This window comes from Anabrus simplex, chromosome 5 (genome assembly GCF_040414725.1).
Source record: "Anabrus simplex isolate iqAnaSimp1 chromosome 5, ASM4041472v1, whole genome shotgun sequence".
Taxonomy (NCBI): Eukaryota; Metazoa; Arthropoda; class Insecta; order Orthoptera; family Tettigoniidae; genus Anabrus; species Anabrus simplex.
This window is the reverse complement of record NC_090269.1, coordinates 303,461,724-303,478,657: the sequence shown is the minus strand read 5'-3', so window position 1 is coordinate 303,478,657 and position 16,934 is coordinate 303,461,724. Positions and strand designations below refer to the sequence as shown.

The 16,934-nt window shown below is 35.4% G+C and overlaps 1 protein-coding gene across 1 annotated transcript in view; it reads left to right on the top strand.

Moving 5' to 3' along the window:
• LOC136874018 (proton-coupled amino acid transporter-like protein pathetic) overlaps window positions 1-16,378 on the top strand; it is a 150,947-nt gene extending 134,569 nt beyond the window's left edge. The window contains exons 9-10 of the mRNA XM_067147483.2: window positions 2,245-2,411; window positions 7,651-16,378. Of these exons, the coding sequence (XP_067003584.2) occupies window positions 2,245-2,411; window positions 7,651-7,898 (415 nt within the window). The 3' untranslated portion in view covers window positions 7,899-16,378. The remainder of the gene's footprint in view (window positions 1-2,244; window positions 2,412-7,650) is intronic.
• The last annotated feature ends 556 nt before the right edge of the window (window positions 16,379-16,934 follow it).

Genomic DNA, 16,934 nt, shown 5'->3' with positions numbered 1-16,934 from the left:
CCTTATCATATAGTACTCACTTGATCATTCTCAGTGGCTCTCTGCAAATTCATCACTTTAGCTTTATTGTTGCTCTTAAATTCATCTCTCCCTTCCAGTATAAAAATCAGGTGCCAGGTTAACATTAGAAAAGTAGACAACAGATAGATGCATGGTATATCATCATCATCATCATCATCATCATCATTTTCATTTCTCCTTGTCCAGCTCCTGTCAGGTCGGAGTGTTGATGGCACTTCTCCGCTGTTGCCTCTCCTTCCACCACTCCTCCTCAGTGATTGTATTCCAGTCCAGTCTTCTTTCTTTAAAAAATACTGTTCTTGCCACAGAGTCCATCCATTTTGCTCTAGGCCTCCCTCTTGCCCTCTTTCCTTCTGTCTTAACCTCCAACACTTGTTTTGGTATCCTTCCATGCTCATAACGTGTCCAAACCATCTCAATTTATGCTTCTCCATCCTATCACTCAGTTTTTCTACCCTTATCTCTTTTCTGACCTCAACATTTCTTACGTTGTCTCTTCTTGTGTTCACTCCATACAAAGACTTTAAAAGTTGCCTGGATGATTTCCATAGCAACTCTCCATAGAGTTATTTATTGGCTTTTACATTTAAACTTTCAAACAACCAACACTGATATTTCCCTTTTATGTCACTTTATTGGTAAAAGTTATAGAACAAAGAAGTTTGGAAATAATATTCTAAATAAATTTTTCATTGAACATTTTTCTTGTAAAACCAATTGTATGTTTAAGGTCCCCTCTGATCCTCTTCTGTTGAATTCTTTTCAATGACTCATAGCTTAGATCCTGTTCTAACGTCCTTCATCTTGCACACCCTTCAGCTGTTTCTCCAGATAAATGGTGGATGAATGGCTATATATTTCTATTAAATATAACAAGAATTAGAGTAGATGAAGCATTATCTGATCCTGTAATCATTAACAGGTAGTATTATTGGACCTTTATGTTTCCTTATATATATATAACATGAGTGAAGAACTGGAATCAGAAATAAGACTTTTTTGCAAATGATGTTACAGTATACTGTATAGAGTAATAAATAAGAGCCAATAATGATTGTGAGTGGCTGCAAAAGGACCTTGACAATGTTGTGAGATGGACAGCAGGCAATGGTATGATGGTAAATGGAATGAAAAGTCAGTTTGTGAGTTTCAAAAAAAAGGAAATGTCCTCCCTGTTTTAGTTACTGCATTGATGGTGTGAAATTTCCTCATGAGAATCATTGTTAAGCACCTAGGTGTTAATATACACAAAGATCTTCATTGGGATAATCACATAAATGGGATTGTAAATAAAGGTTACAAATCTCTTCATATGGTTATGAGAGTAGCGGTAATAGTAAGAATGTAGAGGAAAGGGCATATAAGTCTCTGGTAAAACCACAATTAGATTATGATTCTAGTGTATAGGAACTTCACCAGGATTACTTGATTCGAGAAATCCAAAGAATCCAAAGAAAAGCAGCTGAATTTGTTCCGGGTGATATCCGACAAAAATGTTTCAATGTTTGGGCTGGGAAAACTTGGGAGAAAGGAGACAAGCTGCTCGACTAAGCTGTATGTTCTGAGCTGTCAGTGGAGAGGTGGCATGGAATGACATTAATTCGACGTTTAAGTTCATGTGATGCTTTTAAAAATAGGAAAGATCACAATATGAAAATAAAATAGGAATTCAGGAAGGCAAATTGGGGCAAATATTTGTTTGTAGGAAGAGGAGTTAAGGACTGGAATAATTTACCAAGCGAGGAGTTCAATACATTTTCAAAGTCTTTGAAATGGTTTAAGAAACAACTGGATAAACAACTGATGGGGTATCTGATACTTGGGCAGCTGTCCTAAATGCAGATCAGTGGTTGTGGTGGCGGTGGTGATTATTGTTTTAAGAGGATTGATATAATAGACTACGGTTGGATGATCAGTATGTTGAGTACCACGATAACAGGAACATATTTCTATAATCAGTAATAGTTGTATTTCAAGCTCCTCTTTCACCTTTAGGTTTATTCACAAGGCTGAGAGCATTACACTTTATTCAGACCAATCTTAGATCTATGCCAGAGCTAAGAATTGTACCTGGGCCAGCCAGGCTAAAATCAAAAGAAAGACCACTTAACTTCTGCAAGAATGAAATACAGATTGTGATGTATTGCTTCTGTAAAATGAAGCACAGCCCTTCACATGGAACTTTCTATGGAGGTCCGTCCTGTAGTGTTGTTTTGATTTCAGACTGGCGCAGTCCGTCAAGGTGATGATTGCAGTAGCTATTTTCTTCACGTATGGACTCCAGTTTTACGTGCCAATGGAAATTATCTGGAAGGCAGTCAAACATCGCTTCGGTTCCCGGAAGCTCATTGCTGAATACACCATCAGAGTTTTGCTCGTTCTTTCGACAGGTAAGTTCAGGCATATTACAGACTCTAACACAATGACAAGACAGAAACTTCATATGATACATACAACAATAAATTTATCATAAATCATGAGAGATCATGCTAGAAATCACTTGACTGCACATGGCCTTCTTGACTGGATTTCTTGTTGCCTCTCATTCTTTAACTTTTATCTCATCTAATGCCGGGGTCTGCTGTGTGGCTCAATTGTCTCTATTTGATTTGTTATAGATGTCAGAGTATAGATTTAGTGTATTCATGTTGCTGTGAAGAGTAACAGTTCATTACTGAAGTTGTCCCATGAATCTCTTTCCAGTATCTTCCAGTGTGATATCAGCTTCTGCTCACAGCACCACTCCAAACCATCATAGACAATCAAATCATTTTCTTATGTTTTTGATGAAAATGCAATGTAGTGTACTGCTGTGAGCTGGCTAAATTTGTTTCCATGATTCTTAGCCAACATTCTACTTCTTTCGTGGTCGGGGAGCATGTAGGCCTACTGTACAACAGGACAGACAATGATGTGATTAGTTTTTGTTTTGAGAGGGTCTTTCATTCGGCATTCCAAAGTGTTGCCTATCCTGGAATAATTTTGGCTTTGTTCTTCTGCCTGTTTATAGCAGTTGTATCAATTCTTTGATTGCTTTCTCCATCAGCAACACAGTGCATTCTTTGTATAGTATATGTCTAGGTTAGCAAGCATGATTCTGATTTAATTATGGTGTTTGATTTGAAGTACATAATGCTGAGGACAACTTCCCAGCACATGTGGTAATGTTTTATACTTGCTGCAGTGTCTGTAGTGGCCTGAGCAGTTGTTGAAGAATCCCAGTAGAGTGCACACTGGTGGCTACCATTGTTGTCATCTTCATTATATCTCTCCATTCAGAACTAGTTGAACTGTCCCTTTTTTACTTGGAACTTGGGCAAACAGTTCAATGCCCCTTCCTCCATGTGGATAGTCGCACCATGCTTGAAACTTGCAATTTCTCATTAACTCTCACAGTTTTTGAAAGTTTTTGTCAAATCTTCGATATTCACTTGCAATTTGGATAGGCAGAGAGAGTTTACACCTGTAAACTTTCATACAACAGTGATGTGAGGGTCATTTACAGTTTCAAGTTTAGTGTTAATATTCAACTGCTGTAGTCAGGCCTCATAGGTAGCATGCATTATTGACAATCCTTTGTACTTTTGGCTGGAATATAGCACAGTAGTCACTGTGTTGCTCAGAAGCTACAATATTTCTATGACTGCACTTTTGATCATCTTGTCAGCCTTCAGAGATACTTCTTGAGAACTTTATCTACTGAAGGTGAATGGAAAGAGTATAGTAAGGTGGGACCAATAAACTGGTTGATGACTATCAGCTTCTGATGTGGTTGAAGTAGGTGGGTTCCAGTAAGTTTATCCAAATTACCCTTCAGTTTCTCCAGGACTTCAATTTCATAAATATCAGATCCTGTATGAAGCAGCTCCCAAATATTAGACTTTGTTCTCATTCATACCTCTGATGCTACCATTCACTGTTAGTATGTTATAGGTGTCAAGTTTATTGTTATCATTATTGTCATTATTATTGTCTTGCTTTACTATTTTTTTTTATTTTTGGCTCTTTCAAATTCTTCCCATGATTCCATTTTCCTTTATGGCGTTGAAACCATCAGAAGAAACCAGTTATGGATTATTTGAAAACTTAAATCCCAAATGAAAACTATAAAATATGAACTACTTATCACACAATGTAAAATAGAGGTATTCATTGATCAATCACATGATGTAAAATACTTTGGGTGGAAGGGGGTAAACTGGGGGATTCACCTAGCACACATCCCTGCACATGATGAGATCATTCCCACCAACTTATCAAAACAAACACTATAGAGGATTTGTCTTCTACAGAGAAAAGTATTTAGTTTTAATTTCATCATCATATTTTCCTATGTTTTGAAGTAGATCCCATTTTCCTACTTTATAACGAAGTGAGCCAAACATCCCTATTTGTAGGGACATATTCCTGTGGTTGGCAACATTCCCACACTATCTTTGATTGCTGGCACTTGTAATTTATGCACATACAAGGTGGTCGGAAACAACATAAACCACGTATATGAGCATTAGAGGGTTGGTCATGCTGATAAATAATATGAAAATAATCAATTTCTCGCACTGTTGTCATTTTATCGGCTGCTGAAATTATCCAACAAGATCGCTTCGTAGGCAAGTGCAAATTAACTTTGTGCAGTACTCTTGCTAAATCTGTACATGAGTTAAGAACGACCTGAGAGCCATGCTGAGAAATCCATTCAAACACAAACGCACCGTTGGTTTCAGCCAGTGTCACCACTGCTTTGGTGCTTTGGTGCAATCCTGTCACATCGGAGGTTTGTTTCCAAATCCCTCCCTTAGCAAAGTTCTTTTCTATGACTGGTTCTCTCATGCTGAATCCATGTACAGATTTAGCAAAAGTGCTGTGCAAAACCAATATGAATTCACCTGTGAAGTGATCTCAATGGCTAACTTCAGCAGCTGATAAAATGACAATGGTGAGAGGTATCAAATTATTTCTTTCAAATTATGTATTAGCATGCCCAACACTTTAACACTGATATATCGTGTTCACGTAGTTTCCATCTGCCTCCACAGCGTAACGGTTAATGTTATTAGCTGCAGTCCTCGGAGGCACAGGTTTGATACCCGGTACTGCCAGAAGATTAAGAACGGCAGGAGGGCTGGTATGTGGTTGAAATGGTAACATGCAGCTCACCTCCATTGCGGGTGTGCCTGAAAAAAGCTGCACCACCTCAGGATGAGGACACGAGTTGTCTGACTCTTTGGCTGAATGGTCAGCTTACTGGCCTTCAGTTCAGAGGGTCCTGGGTTCGATTCCCAGCTGGGTCAGGGATTTTAACCTTCATTGGTTAACTCCAATGGCCCGGGGGCTGGGTGGTTTTGCTGTCCCCAACATCTCTGCAACTCGCACACCACACATAACACTATCCTTCACCACAATAACACGCACTTACCTACACCTGGCAGATGCCGCCCACCCTCATCGGAGGGTCTGCCTTACAAGGGCTACACTCAGCTAGGAATAGCCCTGTATAGAAAGATCTTATAGTAACAGGTTAGAATGGGAAGAGGGGACAAACAGTTAAGGACAAATATAACAACACAACAGAACAAGGACAGTCTCTACATCTTCATACAGTGTAATTTTACATATATGAACCCTCTCTTCATTGGTCCCGGTTCTTCTACATACATTTTTTCTCCACCCCTAACAGGCTCACCCCCCAGCTTCATAAATCAATCAATCAATCAATCAATCAATCAATCAATCAATCAATCAATCAATCAATCAATCAATCAATCAATCAATCAATCAATCAATCGCCAATGATCTGCATTAAGAGCAGCCACCCAGGTGGCAGATTCCCTATCTGTTGTTTACCTCGTCTGTTCTTAAATAATTGCAAGGAATTTGGAAATTTATTGAACATCTTCCTTGGTAAATTATTCCAATCCCTAACTCCACTTCCTATAAACAAATATTTACCCCAATTTGTCATCTCGAATTCCAATTTCAAGAGGGCAGGCATTAATAGTCATTGTAGGACCATCTTGAGAGATCTTCAGTATTCATGTGAGAAGTGTAGTATAAAGAGAAAGCCAGATAAACATACAAAAAGGGAAGAAATACAAGATAAAGGTGTAAAAAGACTAGGAATGCAGGACAAACATGAAAGGAGAAAAGGAGTCCATCGGGTCAACAAACAAGTGTGTTCTTATTCTATTTATATGACTTGATTTGTCACTTACTTCTCCCTTTTCATGACTTATACCTGAACTTAACATGTTATCACTAGGGTTCAGATGTTTAAGACCTGAAATTCCCCTAAATATGCAGGCAAATGTGTTCTTAAAAATAGCTAAAAGATGGAAAATATGACCAAGTATATTGACGGCTCCAAAACATTGTAAGTCCAAGGATAGCCAAAGCGAGTTACGATCTTCACCAAAACCATTACTTCAGTATTTTCCACCTGTATAAAAATTGTATCTCCTGTGCCCCAAAACTTAGCAGCAGTAATAGATCTTACCGTCGTATGTACTTTCAACGAATTATGTTTGACACTAGAAATTAAGGATGCAGTTCTTATAGTCTTATTGCATTACTTCAGTTAAATTCCTTACTAATTCTTTCAGCTTGATTCCACTAGTCTCTATATTACACTCATTATAAATCATTAAACTGTGGTCATTACTGAAGATATTTTAAATTAATACTGCAGTCTTACACAATGGTCACAGACCACATCGCTGCTCCTGCAAACTAATGAAAATCGTGTTAGTTATCAGAATAACAGAATGTGCCAACAGTCACTGTGGGCACAATGATTGAAGTAAAATACAGAAAAAATCACATACCCCTTACCGCCCATTCATCTCAGCATTTTTGTGTCTAGCAGTGTCACTATGTGGCTGGACGTTAAAATGCTGGACATTTAACTTCACACACTTTGCAAGAGGTTTTTCCTTCAATAGAGAAGCATTCATCTCCAAACTCTTTAATGCGATTTCATAATTTAACACTTTCTTCAGATATCCTTGTGTCAGCTCTATCGCTGTTGCTGTAACTATGGAGCTTTCAGAATTGTCTCTCTTGATACTTTTAAGAAAGATGAGGAGAAAAAGCTAAATTAGGCACTGCCTGAACTGTTCACGAGCCACAAGTGCTAAGACAGATAAGAAGATAAGCCCTTTTGGTATTTCTTGTCTCTTAACAAAGGTGACATTCTAGTGGACATAAATATCCACACTGCAAGGAAGTTATTTTAAAACTAGTGATGTAAATTCAGATGAGATATTATACAACAAGCATCAACGTTTCAGCTCTGAGGCCTGAGCTTCAAGTTTTATCACAATGCCACAAACACATTTACACAAGCAACATCAGACATCAGATTTTAAGTATAGTACATTTCTTCATGTAAAATATAACCAAAATATGACCTTAAACAATAAAAAAATTATAAAATATGTATTTTATATGCCCTATAAAACAGGCTAAATATGCTCAGATAAGTCCAATTCATGTTTAATTTCAACAAATAGCCAAAACAGAAGATCGGAAAAAATATGACATTTCCTGAACATCTAGACCCCAGTTATAACTTACTCCCTATAAACTTGTTGTTTTCAAATGCTTAAACAGCAAAATTTTGCATGATTTCAGTTATGATAGCTGCAGCTGTTCCCAACCTTGGTCCAATCATCTCTCTTGTTGGAGCAGTGTGCCTCTCCACGCTGGGTTTAATGTTCCCTGCTGTCATCGAAATTGTCACTTATTGGGAAAACCCAGGATTGGGCACATTCTACTGGCGCCTCTGGAAGAACATTTTCGTCATATTATTTGGTATTCTCGGTTTTGTTACAGGCACCTACATAAGTATTTTAGAAATCATAGAGGAACATAGTAAATAATCACAATAGAGACAAGAGATACTGACGTAAAGGAAGAGGTGAGCGGCCGGGAGTCACATATCTGTGATATCCATGCACCGCGCAATGCGTTCTTACCTCCTTAGGGTAGGAAGATAAATGCTATTATCATCCAGTGGTATGATGATCATGTTATGGTAACATATTAACCAATTACATCTACTGATCTGAAATAACTGAAGAAATCTCTTGGAGTTAGAATTCAGCATGCCACAGAACCTAAAGAGGAAGATCATTCTGCTGATATGTGAATTAGTGATATTGTACATATATTATATCCCCTTGTCAAGTAGAGCTAAGTTCTAGATAACAATTACAACACAGAATATGGCAAGGTAGTGCTTTCTTTTCGCTACAAAGTAGTGGCCTTCGGCGATGGCTAACTTTTATTTATCCCAGATATTTTTTCTGGGAAAGTGAAGACTTGTTAACAAGAATATGATGCCTTTGAAATGGCCTCTTATAAAACTGAAGATAGTTCTGACTCATTAATTTTTTGATTGGGAACATTTTTTTTAATAACTCGTCTTTCAAAAGGCTGGGAAGAGAGAAAGTATAATTGGTGCTAGATGACTCAGAGCAAGAAGACAACACATGCAGGTATATTAACCAGCCAGTAGCATATCCACATACTGTTCAGTATTTTTGTGTGTTACTATGAACAATAATATGCAGGAACTTGTGTGCCATCAGATTAAGCAAGGACCAGGTGAGTCTTGCTTAATCTACTTCCTTCACTGAGATGAAAGAAACACGTCCTACATATGATCCTCGAAGTTCCAGCTATTTCCAGTGGTCTGTGTATCAAATTATTATTTGGGCAATGCAACTACTGTGGTCAGGATAGGAAGAGCATTGAGACACTAACTATAACAGGATATATTTCACAGAGGGAGAAATAAAATCTGAAATATGTTCTGGTTTTAGTTTTGGTGGAAAAAAAAAAAAATCCTTCATTTGGATGATTCCACTGACTATCTTCCCTTTTGATTTATACACCACATAATACACTACTAAAAATTGAAGCATGATCTTCTTAGAGGCGGATCCTGTATTAACAAAAGTCAAAGGCAGGCTGGTGCAGTAGTGAATGAAAGGAAAACTGTTTTATTTGTAACTAAATATTGCACATTACAAACATGAAGTTTGATTTTAGAATTTTAACATTCTCAGGAGGAAGATTTGTTTCTGTAAATAATTCATAAGGTTGATTTTTTCAGCATGCAATTGACAGGCAGATATTTTCAAACTAAACTTTGATTAGGACTCTTCACTCACCGTCCTAAAGTATGTAGGATTAGGATGATGAGATGTGAAAGTGCCTGAGAGCAAATCTTTGAAACAGTATAAGGAGTTGGGGGAAGTACTTATATCACCATCCTAACAATGACAGAGTACATTTTTGTAGCCTTGACTGGTTATTCCCCATAGGGTTGGCATTGGAAAGGTCATCCTGTCATAAAACAGGGCAAAGTCCACATGTGCGGCATACTTCGCCACCGTGACCCCATTAGGGTGTGGGAAAAGCAGTAGAAGAAGAACCCTTGACTGGCTATAAAGCGGAGTGGAAACATTTAGTATGCTAGGTAGTAATTATTACTCTCTCATCTTTGTCCATATCATATTAACTGCCAGTAAAGTTCACTGTTTGTTTGAACCATGTAGTAAAATACTTGATAAGTTATTCATGGACTAACTTACATGTTATTATCATATCACACCATCAGATATATCAGTATTTTAATATTGCTACTATAATAAGGAGAAATATGAATTTTTAGAAAGGTATCTAAAAATTTCTGAAGAAAGATTTCAGTTTGAACTGTTTACCACAGTTTCCCATTTCATACAGAAATATTAGTTCCATTTCTGTTTTCACAACTTCTCACCATATCAGTGTGAGAAGTGTCAGATACTGCAACTCTCCCCTTAGTCTCAGAATTCATTAACTAATCACCAAATAAGAAGAGAGAACCCAAGAAAACTACCCAATGTGAGCAAAGAGTACTAGTCATAACCAATGTTTGGAACAGACTCGTATGGAACCCCTCATTGCTCACTCTCAACCAGTATCTAGTAGCAAGGAGCTGCATTAAGATATTAAGTATGTGTAGTTGAAATGCATTAGTTTAGAATTAGAGGCTGCCTTTTGGCATCTGTACATTGAAACCCATCTGGTAATATACAATAAATATTCTTAGTTGATAAAAAAACACAATGAATATTAATATAGCATTTTAAAGAATAGTAAACCAAAACATTTGATTAAAGTAGATTTTAGAAACAAGAAAATTGAGAAATGTGCATGTAAAATATGCAACAACAAAAACTTTTTTTATTATTATTATTATTATTATTATTATTATTATTTTTTTTTTTTTTTTTTAAGTATTGGTTAATGGCTGAGTTTCGGCCTGTGTCTTGTAGATTGGAATTTCCACCAAAAAGAATCAATTGGTTCCAGGAAGAGCACTTAGCCATTAACAACCAGCCAAAATTCAAAATTAAGCCAGTACCTAGGACATGCAGACAAAATATGTTTTTTTTTATTTTTACATTAAGTAGGCCTACACATTTAAATATAATAATTCTAACAAATTAAATCTCCATTTAGAGAAGATAAGGTATGAAAAAATCTTAAAGGATGGAAAGAGAGAAAATGAAACAGTGCCACTAATGACACACTACATACATTCATTATTTATGAAACATGTGTCAAATTTTGAAACTTTTTTCTAACCAAATTAATTCAAAAATACTAAAGTAGCCCTGTGATTTCTTCTCATGTTGAAAAATATCCTTCTGTGTTAGTATGTTAATTCTCTTTACCCTGTATTACAGAAATATTTTGACCTTCATAGATGCTAAATTTTGGTTGCCTTGCTCATGTAATAAAAATCTAAGTTTAGAATGCTTTTGGGCCATTTAGGAATAGCAACTCAGTACCTGTGATAAACTGTACAAGCTCTGTGAAATGATAGACAGAAGGCTCTACAATATTTTGTCCTTATATTTTTATAAATGTAAGAGCTTAAGAAGTTTCAATTACATTGACATTTAGGTGCCTCAGACCCATAGATGTTACAGTATTAATGAGCAGAGGCTTGGGGTTGTGAACTGCAATGTAGTCATATCAAAATACTTTTATGCTTAACCTTCTGCATTCTTTCATATAATTTTCTTCCTTATCATCTTCTTTATCATCAGTAGACATCGGATTTTAACCCAATTGTATCATATTTCTGAACATAGTTGTATTAATTTTAATATTATTATGCAATTGATGTCCCTTAATTAACTGTTTGCAAATAAACTAACCAGTTAACTTGTGCTGATTTGTGACTATGCCTGAAGATAGACTGTTTAAGTATAAAACCATACATTTAAGAACAATTTGTTTATATTATTCACATGTTAACAGTACTTCAGTTGACTGTTGCATGATCACAAACAGAAACCTTTATTGTTCCCAAACTCTACTTTGAAACAGTCTTTGTAATTTTTTTTGTACAAAGTAAGAAATAATAAGGATAAATAAAAAAACAAGAGATGAGAAAAAGGAAGATACCATATATGATAGCCTAAGCACATCTTGAAATTTAATGTCAATTATATAGTGATAAGATGATAATAAATACAGTACCAGTAGTTAATTACACTTACTTTAGAGCATTTATATGTTTTTCGATTTATTTATTTATTTATTTATTTATTTATTTATTTATTTATTTATTTATTTATTTATTTATAGGCTAAATGAAAACCCAATGAGCCAAAGCTCATCATAAAGTCAAGCAAGTAGCCTACCAGTAACAAAATGCATGACAGTGTGTAATATTGTTAACATGAGATTTTTTTATAACCTACTGTAGTTTATAATATGGTCAATCACACAATAGAAATAGTAGCCTTTTAACACCGAAAAAAATGAAAAATTGACAAGTATTTATCAAAGAAAATGTATCATAAAACATAGTGATCATATAAAAAATATTTGTAATTGTATATCTTAAACCTTTATGCAAATATAAAATCTACAGACTAGAAATTGCATATCAACTGAGAATATTGAAATATTGTCTCACGATTCATTCTTAAACGAATGAAGGGAAGGATTCTCTTTTACATCTGAAGGCAAGATGTTCCTTTATTGCTGGAAATGTAGTTTCCCAAGTTCCAAATTCAGTGCATTGGAAAAATTTCTCATGAATATTCTTACTAAAAGGTATCAAAACATGGCATAATAAGTAATATCAGAAGTAATTATCTATACAAATACTTATACTGATTTACTACACTTAAGATACGGTAAACAAGTTTACTATTTGAAATACTTTCTTCTGTGAATATGTCAACATCAGCATGTCAAGTGCTATTTGTTGGCCTTCTTTTGTTGGTAATAGTCATAGAGAAGTCCTCCGATAAGCAAACGTATAGGCCTATACGTTAACGAGCCTGGTGTAGGTCTTTCGTGTTGACATCCATGGACAACCTGCATTTCTGTGAAGATGTGGTCCTATCTGGGTTAAATCCAATGTTGAAGGTGACACACACTGCCAGTCTATGAGCTAGAGGAAATAACCAATGAAGGTTAAAATCCCTGACTCAGCCAAGAATCAAACCCAAAATCCCTTAGAGCAAAGGCCAGCTCGATAACCTGTTAGTCATGGAGCTGGACAATAAATATCGTAAAGTTAATGTAATTAATTACAGTACCGTATGTATATTATAATTGCCATTTTGTGATATCCTTCAGTATAATTTAACTAATTATCTGCTTGTATTGCTCCATTCTACCCTACCCTACCCGAGAGATGTAGAACAATATGCATTTAAAACTAAGGTCTTTGAAGGTTACAAATCCATTAAAACCCAAATTCAACTTTCCAGACAGAAGTACACTTTAATCAGGCATAGTCACATAAATATTAATATGATATTAGTGCCATTTTTACTTAATTTGTAAAATGAAACATTTTAAAGTTTATATTTTTCTGTTTAATTTATGAAATGTGCAGTGTTCTTCTAGTAAGCAAAGGATTTTACCTACAGTCTAAAAAATATTTTAAATGCCTGAAAACTTAACTTAAAATCAAAAGTTAAGATTTTTTGATTGTCTTCTAGATTGAATTTCTGAGCTCTTTGCTACAGTAACTTTGTCATTTTGAACTTTCAATGGTTTCTCCCAGTCTTTTGGGATAAGAAAATTGTTTAGCTTGTACACATTTTAAATGAATCATTAGAAGGCATTCAAAATATCCAAAGTAAAATTTGAAACTTCGAATAATTTTGTTGTTGCAAAGCAATGGAATTTTTTGTAGAACACATAAAGAGATTAGTGATAATATTTAAGATGCTTGTTGCTTGTTGCTTGTTGTTTGAAAGGGGCTAACAACTAAAATATTTAAGAATTCCCTGTGATATTTTTATTATAATCTGGTGGATAGATGTTAGCAACTCTAATAGCATACCAGTACATGCCTGTTATTCAGTTGCTATGGAGACAAGATAGCTCTTATGACAGTGAAGTCATTTTGTGCTGCAAGAGTTCTGAAGATAGAGAAGTTAGCGAACGCAGCATCAAGCCTTGTAGAGTTCCTACAATAATTATTTCCATTTTCTTTATATCGGAGCTTACATTCCTCCATCAGATAAATGACAATGTTTTTTGCACATGATGTGATTGGCTGACATAGTATTAGATCTACTATTTAATGTAATGAAAATATAGTTGGCATAATTTTGAACATTGGCTATGAAAGTGATCTCTCTAATTGAGAAAATATTGAGGAATCAGCCTAGCTAGAAATATTTTAGAAGAGGGTTGAATTTTAACAGTAATTTTAATTTTGATGATGGTATATAATGCTTTATATTGAATAAAACAAAAAATATTGCATTTTGTAGCAAAAGAAAGATTACATAAGTTATTTTGGAACATTTCTATATTTTGCTAATTCATAGCAACTCAACATCACATGCCAAGATAATACTTGTAAACTTAACTCACAGCTCATAAATGACACTATGCTGTATGATGCTTGTCCAGCAAATTGGCTTACAGATATTAGGGTGTCACAATCCCATGATGACTCACTCAGCCATGCGAATAGAATAATAATAACATTGTTTGCTTTACATCCCACTAACTACTTCTACGGTTTTCAGTGATGCCGAGGTGCCAGAATTTTGTCCCCCAGGAATTCTTTTACGTGCCAGTAAATTTACCGACACAAGGCTGACGTGTGTTGGAGCACCTTCACATATCACCGGACTGAGCCAGGATCGAACCTGCTAAGTTGGTATCAGAAGGCCAGCGTCTCAACCACCTGAGCCACTTATCCTGGCCATGTGACTAGATTTGCTGCCTTTTTTTCATGAGGCAACTTCTCGTCGTAATTAAAAATGATTTAACTCCAGTGTAACTTCAGACCATGATTATAATTCTTGGTCAAGCCTCTATTTCAACCTTGAGCATGAGAATAATTGGCAAAAATACAACTCCAATGATGTTCATACACTCCATTACCATTAATGCATCTGGTATTTGTAGGCAATATTTGGATATGGATGTGTTCTTTACTGCCATTAAATTACAAAGGTTATCTCCAGCAATATGGCTTTCAAGTGAAGCTCATAATCATCAGTAACTAAATGGTCATTACTAAAGTACAGTATAATCTTACTGTAAATTATTTGCAACAAAAGATCCTTATTATATTTCTTTCAGTACTGACAACTGGGCCCGAATTTCCAATGAGTAGCCCATCCATCTAATTATATGAATGATTATTCCATGGAATAGGAAAACACTACAGATATGAGGCAGGGGCTCTCAAACGCCCAAAATCTCCTGTGTGCAAAACGAGGCGCAGAGGCTCTGTGCACAGTGCATCATTCCAACTTGACTCGATTCGGAACAGCGTTTTGTCTCGGGTCGACTAGGCTAAGCTCGTCTCAACTCGGCTCAGATGGTGGAGTGCTATAGAGAGAGTGAGGAATGGGGAAATAGGTGGAGGAAGGGAAACAGGCGTAGGGAAATAGAGAGACAGAGCTATTGCTCAAAATCGAGGAGTGGAGGGTCTACAATCTGGTCAACCTAGCAAAGTCGTCTTTTACACCTTGTGCCGCGCAACGTGCAACGCACCAGTGCATGCGCCCTGAGAGGCCCTGATATAAGGCGTTACTTGCATGTAGAAAACTGAAACCTCTCATGCAGAGAATTTGAGAATTCAAGACTGCATAATTTTTAAAACAGTGCGTGTACATGAGGTTGCAAAGGTTAAGTTTTAGAATCATGCCAGTTGTCACTCTATCACAGAGTAGTAAATCATAAGTAATGACAGAGGAAGACACATTCGAACAGTAAGAAGTGAAATCCCAACATTAGTTACACAATGAACTAAACTGGTCAAAATTCATAATGAATACGGTAAATCAGAAATGAATTACATATTTTCTCAATAAAATAAAAGAATAGAGGAACATGACAAACTTTTGAATTGAAAACATCAAGATTCCAAAATCGGTTTAGAAAAATAAGTTTCAATATAATAATATAATAATAATATATATAATATAAGAAATAAAGATTGAAGATTAAGACTGATACAGTCATATGGATTTTAAAGAAGTCATAACTTATAAAAACATAAAAAAATTTACAGTCTGTTTCTTATTTACTTGCATACAAGTACCCGACACCCGTCCCTGACTGTATAGTACTTATATATCAAACTGTACATTTTCACCAAATTTTTGTTTTGAAATTGAAAACATGCCTAAATTTGAGATATTTGAGATGCTGGCACCTAAGATCATAACTATACATCCTTAGTATCCGATGTCTACAGCAAATCATACTTTTTAGTCTAGTCTTTCATTATTATTATTATTAATTTTACATCCTGTTACCTACTGATGAATGTTCCTGGTTTTTGAGCTTTTGCTCAGTGCTCAGGTATGTAAGAGTTTTAAGTTTCGTAAAGAATGTTATGTGTTTTGCAGTTTAAAGCTTGTCATAGTTGGTATAACTGCAGGGTGTAAAAGTTGTTAAATTATTAGCTTTGTTATTTAATTTTGGCATACACTATATGTAACCACTGAGATGTAACTTTATTTATATTCCTCTCACCTGTCAACAAACAGTTGTGCCTTTGAGTTCTATTTAGCTTGGCTAAATGGATACGTAGTGCTTATAACGGCAAATCATTGATAGTTGGTCCACAACCATTACTTGAGCTTTCAGTAACAGAAGAGTTTTCTAATGTCATCCCATCTAGAGAAATCAATGTTGAATGGATTGAAACTACAAAAATTAAAACAAAGCTGTTTAACAGGTCTGTAGACATATTTTTAGAGGTTGTTAATGTTCAAGTGTGACACATAGAACTATGTTTTATGTACTGATATAAAATATATATATTTAAATAGTAAATTGTTGTACAGTTGTTACAAAGGAACTCTGTATTTTTTTCTGTCCATCCACCCATCACCTTGTCTTCCTCATCTTCCTTCATAAAGGTTCTATGCTAGGTTTTGATGTAGAATACGTCAATAGTTTTGGAACCGTTCTTGAGCTGGTTGTATTACAAAAACATGGAAGATTTAATATCAAAGTAACTTCTAGTCAACATATGTGATGACAATGTTCAATATAGTAAAATAATATATTATTATTGGTCCACCTTTTCAATACAAAATGAAAATTACATAGGGACTAGTTTCGACCTAGTAATAGGTCATCATCAGCCTGAAGTAAGTCAAAGATCGAAGAAAACATAAACAATGTAAACACAAGTACAGTCTCTTTAAAGGTACATACCAAGTGGGAAGTTGAGTAGAGATATATTAAAAATAATAACTCATCCAAATTGACGAAGCACTGAGCGGAATTTATGTAAAGTTCGGTGCACCGTATATTATAAAAGACCACTGTGCACTAAATGATGCAATAAAGAAGAATAGTAGGTTGAATGCTGGCTTCTTCTTAGCTGTTGTATAATCGAAGAAGATAAA